Source organism: Calypte anna, chromosome 10 (assembly GCF_003957555.1).
Source record: "Calypte anna isolate BGI_N300 chromosome 10, bCalAnn1_v1.p, whole genome shotgun sequence".
In the NCBI taxonomy this organism is placed as follows: domain Eukaryota; kingdom Metazoa; phylum Chordata; class Aves; order Apodiformes; family Trochilidae; genus Calypte; species Calypte anna.
Window position 1 is genome coordinate 425767 of NC_044256.1, and position 8044 is coordinate 433810.

At 57.0% G+C, this 8044-nt stretch overlaps 1 protein-coding gene across 1 annotated transcript; it reads left to right on the forward strand.

Moving 5' to 3' along the window:
• The first annotated feature begins 1837 nt into the window (after positions 1 to 1837).
• On the forward strand, positions 1838 to 7771 carry PATL2 (PAT1 homolog 2). Its single transcript, XM_030457154.1, has 19 exons — positions 1838 to 1861; positions 2401 to 2503; positions 2672 to 2985; positions 3123 to 3191; positions 3293 to 3358; positions 3720 to 3887; positions 4003 to 4089; positions 4479 to 4633; positions 4751 to 4825; positions 4901 to 5042; positions 5150 to 5270; positions 5353 to 5457; positions 5806 to 5843; positions 5982 to 6130; positions 6340 to 6499; positions 6825 to 6965; positions 7059 to 7156; positions 7233 to 7382; positions 7738 to 7771. The coding sequence occupies exons 1-19, from the start codon at positions 1838 to 1840 to the stop codon at positions 7769 to 7771; spliced, it is 2199 nt and encodes a 732-aa protein (XP_030313014.1).
• Positions 7772 to 8044: the final 273 nt, after the last annotated feature.

Below are 8044 nucleotides of genomic sequence, written 5' to 3' on the forward strand. Positions count from 1 at the left end.
ACAGTTGGAGTGAGGGGGTGTGTGTGCCAGTCGTTTCTTCCAAGTAACAAGTGATAGGACAAGAGGAAATGGCCTCAAGTTGTGCCGGGGGAAGGTTAGATTGTATATTAGGAACAATTTATTCCCCAAAGTGTCATCAGTCCCCAGCCCAGGCTGCCCTGGGCAGCAGTGGGGTCACCATTCCTGGAGGGATTTAAAAGCTGTGCAGATGTGGTGCTGAGGGATGTGGTTTGGTGGTGGCCTTGGCAGTGCTGGGTTAATGGTTGAACTGGATGATCTAAAAACCCAAATTATTCTTATGACAGCCACAGCTGGCACAGCTTCCTTTCTGAATCTTGATTTAGTCTCTTTTGGAGCTTGTGCAGGAGCTTCTTGGTTGGGTGGCTGCAAAATGATAGACTGTCTCTGTCATTTGAGCAATATCAATATCCCTAATATCAAACACAAGAACCCGAAGGTCGAAGAGTTAGTCTTTTTGTGCTTCCTTCTGAAAAACGGAGCACTGAAGCCTCTGGGTGGCCCCATAACACTGCTTAGAGGAGTACATCAGTCAGCCTTGAAGAGATGCATTGAGGAAAACTAAGGTTAAAAAAGGAAAATTAACCAGGTCTAAAGAGCACATCAGTATTTTATACACCTAAGAGCTCATCTGCTTAGAGCTGCTGTTTCAGGCCAGTAAGCACATGGATGCATTTTGTTTTCCATTCAGTTGCATGAGGATTAAAAAGCTTTTAAAAAACAAAGATAAGAAAGTTACCACGGGGAAGAGGGGGGGAAGAATAGAGTCACATCAGAGAACTCCTCTGACACTTCAAGGCTTGGCGTCTCAACACATCCCATTTGAAGCTGCATTAATAAAGCACAGGTGGAGAACATCTCCCCCACCCAAAGGCAGCAGTGAGACCAGTAGAGGCTGAGCAAAGGGGAAAAAAACCCAAACCTGCAAGCACTCATTATCAGTCACCGCTGGACCAGCTCCGAGCTCAGCTGGTGCCAGGTGCTCGGTGTAGTGGCCACGCAGCTGCCAGGGAGTGTTTTTCCTGGGAGATAAGGGGACACAGCTGCTTCTGGAGCCTTGTGGAGATTTGGGGGTCTTGCTGTGGTGGCAGCTGAGCTGACCGGGGGGTTAACCACCTAGGAGCCTGACCGGCAGGCTGGTGTAACTACCCAGGTGAGTGATCGCCTTGGTTCTCAGAGGAGAGAGATTTTCACAAGTAGCTGATGGCAGGACACGGATCATTTCCTCGCGTTGGCACCCGGACCCCTTTGGGATAGGGATCTCTGGAGGTGGCTCTGCTCAGACCAGCAGTGCCCGGCAGACTTCCTTCCTGGAAAGAGAATCTGAACCTTGAGTAAGTTTCTTCCATGTGATGTTTCTCTTAGAACAGCCAAATCCTCCTCTTTCCGGCCGCTTTTATTAGCGGGGAGAAGTATTTGAGGAGCGGGTGAGGTGTGACATGAGGGAGGAGCTCCCGGCTGTGCATGGTGGGACACCGAGATTTCCTCACCTTCTCCTTGCTCCCCAGTGCTCTCCCGTCCGGTCCCACCACCACCACCACCACACCCCGCTGCTTTTCTGTGAACATTTTGGTTGGGAAAAATGCTGAGCGGGTTGGGGTGCATAAAGCCGTACCCCCAAAGCCGCGAGTGCTGGTGACTTTTCCATCCCGTTTTTGGTGGGTGGGGCTGTTAAACCTCGCCCTCCCCCTGCCCTGACCCGGGGCGGGTGGGCGGGGGTCCCGCCCTGCCTGGGGGGCAGGCGCATGGCCGCTAAAAGGCGGAGGCATCGCGGCTCCGGAGAGGGGAGTGGGCGGCCGGCAGAGGGTAGCGTCTGGGTATGGCGGGGAGTGGCGAGCCCGTTGTAAGTGTCCCTGGCCCGGTTCTGGAGCCACTGCCTTTCCTGCTGCTCCTGTCCGCTTTCACCCCTTTCTAGGGCTGGGTCTGTCCGGAGCGGTCGGTACTGGAGGAGGGGAGTCTGCCCTGGAGGGGCTGGTGGAGTGTGCCCTGCCTTTCCCTGCTGCGTGCTTGGGTGCTGGTGGTGTCTTTGGTTCGCTCTGAAGCCCGGTGGTGTCCCTAATGCTGTCCCATGCCGGTATCCTCTGCGCTGGTAGGGGCACCGTCACCTCCAGGTGGCCGCGGGCTTCAGCCCTGCCCTGCGCTGAGCCCCTGGGTCCCAGATGGAGGTGCTGGTGGCTCCTGCTCTTCCCTGCGGAGCACCCATGAGCCCTGGGGTCTGCCCATAACCACCAGCGGGATGTGGGTGAGGTTGGACACACCCTGGGGGTCACCTAGCAGGACTTGGGGAAGGGTAGGTTTTCCCCCACCCATTAAAGGGCAGGTTGGGGTTACCTCTGCCCTGCCTGTTTCTCTCAGCAGGGACCCTGTTACTCTCAACTCCAGATCCTCGAGGACTACCTGCTGGTGGAAGATGGACCTCTGCTGGAGGAGATGGCTGAGGAGGATGAAGAGCTCGACCTGTACAATGAAATGACTTTTGGGTTAGGTGAGGCCTCAGGACTTGGGCTATGAGCCAGCACCCAGCAGAATGAGGAGGATGGAAATGTGGGGGGGAGGGCTAGGAGGGGTCTTCCTATCTGATGAGGAGCTGGGTTCCTGGTGGATACTGCCCAGGCTCTCACCCACCTTCATGTGCTCTCCTTCCCTCTCCAAGACCAAGCCTCCACTGAGGAGGATGCCCCAAAACCTCTGATATCTCTGGAGATGAGACCTGAGCTGGTCACAGTGGTGACGGAAGAGACTGATGCCAGAGATGAACCCAGGCCTGGAGTTGTTGAAGAGCCAGAGGAGGTAGGGGAGCCCCAGAAGGAAGGAGGGATGGAGCTGGATGTTGAGCAGATTGGCTCTGAGCTGGAGGAAGAGGAGGAAGAACAGCTGGGGACTGAGGAACAGGAGGAAGACCTGGAACCCCATGACCTGGGAGACCCAGCGGTGATGAGAGCTGTGCAGAGCAAACCCACGCTGGAGGTGATGTGTGAGAGGGGACTTCCACCCATGGGCCTATACTGATGGAGGGCACCAGGAAGTGGTTTGGTCCCCACCTGAGGGATGGGGACCCACAGTGCTGGGGCTGTATGGGCTTTTAACAGCCTCTTTGCCCACAGAGCCAGGACTCGGCAGTGCTGGACAGCAGGGTTGGTGCTTGCTGGGCAGAGCTCAGCAAAGAGGATACGGTAAAAACATCTCCCTCCATCTGGTGACAGGGCTGAGTGGTGTCCTCTACCCCTCTTCTCTTATCCTCCTGCCCTGAGCTGATCATCTCCACCTCTTACAGCTGGCAATGGATCGGGTGGTATGGGGTTCCTGCCCCAGCAACATCCCACCCCACCATATGCTGGAGGTGAGTACCCTTAGCTCAGCCCTCAGGGAGCAGCCAGGGGTCACACAGGCAATTTGAGTTGACCAGGGTGCCTCCAAAGCCTCACTGGGAGTCTGGAGGCACAAGGACATGTCTTTTGGGGGCAGAGGTGCCTACTCTAAGCAGAGCATGGGTTTCAGTGCAAAGCTGTTGAGTTTTAGGGGACCAGGACCCTCTTTTTAGGTGTCCCTGTGTATCCCCTGATGCCAGGATGGGAGCCTGGCTGGTGCATGGTCCAGCTGAGAAATGGCTGAAGGTGTTGATGGGCTACTCAGTGCTGAAGGGGGGCTAAATTGATGACAGGTGGGCCCTGTTCTCACCTCCTGCTGCCTCCTCCCTGTAGGACAAAGCCATCCTCCAGGTGCTGGAGCAGCCTCCACCATCTACCAATGTGGTCCTTGACTTTCTTGGCTCCCCTGTACAGAGGGGCTACAGAGGCTCTCCCTGCCTCAAGCGTCCTGACTTAAGACTGATGTCCCCCCAGTCCTTCCCCCAGCAATTTCTCCAGCAGGTAATAGCTTTTGGTGGACTCTGGTGTCCCCTCTTCTTCTGCCTTCCCTTCCCCAGAGGGTGCAGCTATCGGGACAGGCTTGTCCCAGCATCACCTCCTGTCTCCTGCCCTGCAGGAGTCACCCCTGCTGCCCCGCTCCCCGACCTCCCCTCGTCCCTTCACGATGCCTCGCAGACCCTCTCCGCTCTTTGCTTCCAACCAGGTAATGCCAGGGGCTATGAGCCACCACCATGTCCCTTCTAGGGTGGTCCTGGAGCAGTCTCCCCAAAGCTCTGTCCAGTCCTGGGCACCCAACTCTGTCATCTTGCTTACAGGGAAAGTGGAGCTGTGGCTTCATAAATCTGTTTGTCCTGATGTCCCTATGGGACCTGCACCAGGGGTGATGTGTTTGGTCTCCCACTGGCACACTGATGATGTGCCTGGGTCACACAGACCCTGCTGGCACCTGGGTCCCCTACTCTTGCCCAGCTGTAGTGGCACAGCTGTGTCCCACATGTCCCCTCAGGGCAGGAAGAGTGCAGGAGTCATGGAGCCTGTAGACCCCTCCAGGAGGGAAGGCTCAGCTACTTGACAGCTTCTCTACTTCTCCAGACTGCAGGGTATGCATCTCCAGCCCCTTTCCAGCCCATGTCACCTCCCATCAGCAGGCCACCACGCCCTCTAGCCATGCACTTTGGTCCAGTGTCTCCCTCTTTGGACCCCACTGTCTTCTTCAGCCCAGCAGCCAGCAGCCAGCTGAACTTGAGGTTGGTGGGACCAGAGGAGCCCTACAGAGCAGCTGGAGGTATTCCTCCACTGTAGGGATAGCTCTGCTGTGGGTGCTGAGCCCCTGACCCCCCAGCCCCCCTTGGTCTCTTATGCAGTGTGCCCAGCCATATGACCCAGCTGCACCCCCAGCACCAGCGGATCCTGACCCAGCGGCAGCAAGAAGGGCAGAGGTAGGGGGTACTGGGGAGCTGTGGGGCGGTGGGGGGCTTTGGGCAGTCATAGCAGACTGTGACCTTCCACCCCAGCATCTCCTCCAAGAAGCGGTGGTCTACTAAAGTGGACCCTTATGCTGGGCTGATGACCTCCAAGGAGAAGGACTGGGTCATCAAGGTTGAGATGATCCAGCTGCAGAGTGAGAACATGGATGATGATGACTACTACTACCAGGTGAGCTTCCACCAGCAGCATCAGTGGCTTTTTCTGCTCCTTAGAGCTGGGGTTTCATCCCTTTGGGAGCCAGTGGGCACGTGGGCTCATGGTGGCTCCCATAACAGATGTACTACCACCGCCTGGAGCGCAAACAGGCAGAAGAGGAGCTGCTCGGCAAGCGAAGCAAGCAGGAACCCCCCAAGCTGGTTACACCATTTATCCAGAAAGTGGAGACGTACAACTCTGGTGAGGGAGTGGGCTGGGTGGTGAAGGAGCCAGGGTGAGGGGCTGCAGGACGTGGTCTCACAGTGTCCCTTCTCTCTCCCAGTGGTGCGCATCGCTGGCTCGCTGGGCCAGGTTGCGGTGTCCACCTGCTACAGCCCTCGCCGGGCCATCGATGCTGTGCACCATGCCCTGGTGGAGGAGGAGGTAGGTGAGGAGAAGCTGGGCCACTTAGTGCTTCAGGGATGGCTCTCCGAGCTTTCCCCAGGCTCCAAAGCAGCTTTAACAGATGCTTTAGGAGTTGCAGTGACCACAGTCCTCAAGATAAGGGTGTGCAGTTGGGGTGGGTGCCACATCAGTGATGCAGCATGTCTCCTGCCAAGGAGTGGGACAGAGCTCTGGGCAATTGGAGCTGTCTGTGGCCTCCCTGTGGGATTGCTCTGTATCCTGAAGCTGCCTCTGGTCCCCAGGGAGCAGCAGGCCCAGTGCTCTGCCAGCAGCAGTGTCTGGTGCTGGCTGTAACTGTTGTGCCTTCCTTTCCCCCTCCTGAAGGCCACAGGGAGCTACCGGCTTCGGGCGCTGCACAGGATCGAGAAGGTGAGTCAGGGCAGGGTGGTGGGACGGTGCAGTTGCTTGGTTTTCATCCAAGGAGCTCTGTGAGGGGACACCTACCTGATAATGGTCCTAGATAATGGATTGGTAGAAGATGCTCTAAGCTGCCTGTGGTTTCTCCAGCTTTTTCTGCAGCTGCTGGAAGTGGAGGAGGTCCAGCGGAAGATGTCTCAGGCCCTGGAGGAGCAGCAGCCCAGCTGTCAGGAGCAGAAGAGCCAGGAAGTGGAATATATCTACCAAGCCTTGAAAATCGGGGCTTGCAGCAGTGAGGAGTGAGTTTGTGCTGTGGGGAGTGGGTGGCATGTTTTAATCCTCATGGAGGGATGAGTGGTTCTGGGTGATGGCAAGGGCTGGATGCTGTCCTCCTTGCCAACCCTGTGCATGAGCCTTGTCTCCCTCTGGAGCTTCCTCTGGTCCTTCTGGATGGACAGAGATGCTACAGGTCCCTTGGGATCTGTGCCAATGGAGCCTTCATTCCTAGGGAGGCTGAGGATGAGTTCCTGCAACTCCTTTGTGTGCAGAAGGGCAAGAAGCTGACAGCCCGGCTGCTGCCCCACCTGATTCAGGAGCAAGCAGAGAAGATCCTCCTGACCATCACCCACCACCTGCCCTTCCTCATGAAGAAGGACATGTTGGATGAGGTAGGCACCTCCAGCCAGGGCAGGTGTATCCTGGGCTGCCTCCTTCCCATGTTGCTCTTACTGAGAGGTGCATTATTGGGCAATGATGGGGGACCTCTAACTTGGGGCCAGGCATGTGTGGGGTTGACATGAGGCAGGAGAATCTCTTCTTCCCTGAGGAGGAGGAAGGTCTCCAGCAGGGGTTAAAGCAGTTCAGGCAGCATCCACCCTTCCCTGGGTGGGAAGGTGTGCAGGGTTGGCCCTTTGCGTTGCCCCGTGTGCTGGGATGAGAGTGTGACCATGATGGTCAGTCTCAGATCCCTGCTCTCCCCTCTGCCCTGCCCAGTCTCTCTCCCTGCTCTATAGCCCATTAAACAAGGTGGTGGGTAGGATGACCTTCAGCAAACTCATCGAGGTCCTGCAGGAGATGACCAGGCCTTGGCCCAAGTCCCCTGAGCTCCCTCTCACCATGGCCTTGAAGAACCAGGTAGGTGTGCCTAAGAAGACAGAGCCCTGGGGTGTCCCTGGGCTGCCACTGCTGCTAGTTGCTTATAAAGCTTCTCCTGGTGCTTCCCTGCAGTTTGGGATCTCCTTGCTCTACTCGCTGCTGAGTCATGGTGAGAGGCTACTGTCCTCTGATGTGCCGCTGGAGCCCTGTGGCAGGGACTTCGAGCTGTGGTGAGGGGCTGTTCAAGTGGTGGGGGGTTGGTTGGCAGGCTGCTGGGGTGCTCATCCCCTGCCTTTGTGTCCCTAGGACTGACACGGTGTTCCTAGTTGCTCGGGAGCTGTCACAAGTGCCCAAGGCCTTGTTGGTGGAGCCTCTCTTCTTGCCCAGCAACCTTCTCTCGCTCTTCTGCCGCTACCTGGACAAGCAGACGGTCCACCACCTGGAAACCAAGATGGAGTGAGTACCACCTGGCATGGCTCCTTGCTTCTGCCAGGGATTTCTTGGATGCAGTGGACAAAACTGGGGGCTCTATCCTCCCCTACCCTCCCCTCGGAGGGATGGACAGGTGTCTCCAAACCTCCGCTGAGCTCATCTTCATGGTTTGCTCCTGTTTCCAGTCACGCTGGGACTTGAGTCCCACGTTTGCCTCAAGTTCACTGCACCTAGATGGTACATCCGTGTGGCACCAACTGAAGAGTATGCGGGAGGGAAGCTGGGGGAACTCCCCAGCACTGTGAGGGTTGGCCCGGCAGGCTCCGGGCAGCTCCTGATCTAACAACCCTGATGCTTTAACCCCGTCCTTCTCCTGCAGGTGCTCCCCGCTGGAGGCTGCCATGCCCTGCTGAGCCACGGAGATGGGGGCATTCAGGACTTGATGTTGTCTGTCCCTTTGAGTTCAGAAGAGGACACTTTCCCTGGTGTGGGGCACTCTGGGTGAATCAGGCACTGGCTGGGCCAACACTGACCCACCTGGTTCCTGTGAGCACAGCGTGGGGAAGAACTGCTGGGTGCTGAGGCTGGGTCTGCATAGGGGTGCTGGGAGCACCTGGGGGTGAGCAGTGTTGTGGTCCCCCTGTTGAAATAAAATAAAAAGGTGATTAACAAGCTCCTCTGGCTTC

Excerpts from the sequence above, each read along its gene's own strand:
- PATL2 (XM_030457154.1), top strand. The coding sequence starts at position 1,838 with ATGGCGGGGAGTGGCGAGCCCGTT. Across the intron at positions 3,888-4,002 it reads CCCAGCAATTTCTCCAGCAG|GAGTCACCCCTGCTGCCCCG; the intron begins GTAATAGCTTTT and ends CCTGCCCTGCAG. Across the intron at positions 4,826-4,900 it reads CGGCAGCAAGAAGGGCAGAG|CATCTCCTCCAAGAAGCGGT; the intron begins GTAGGGGGTACT and ends CTTCCACCCCAG.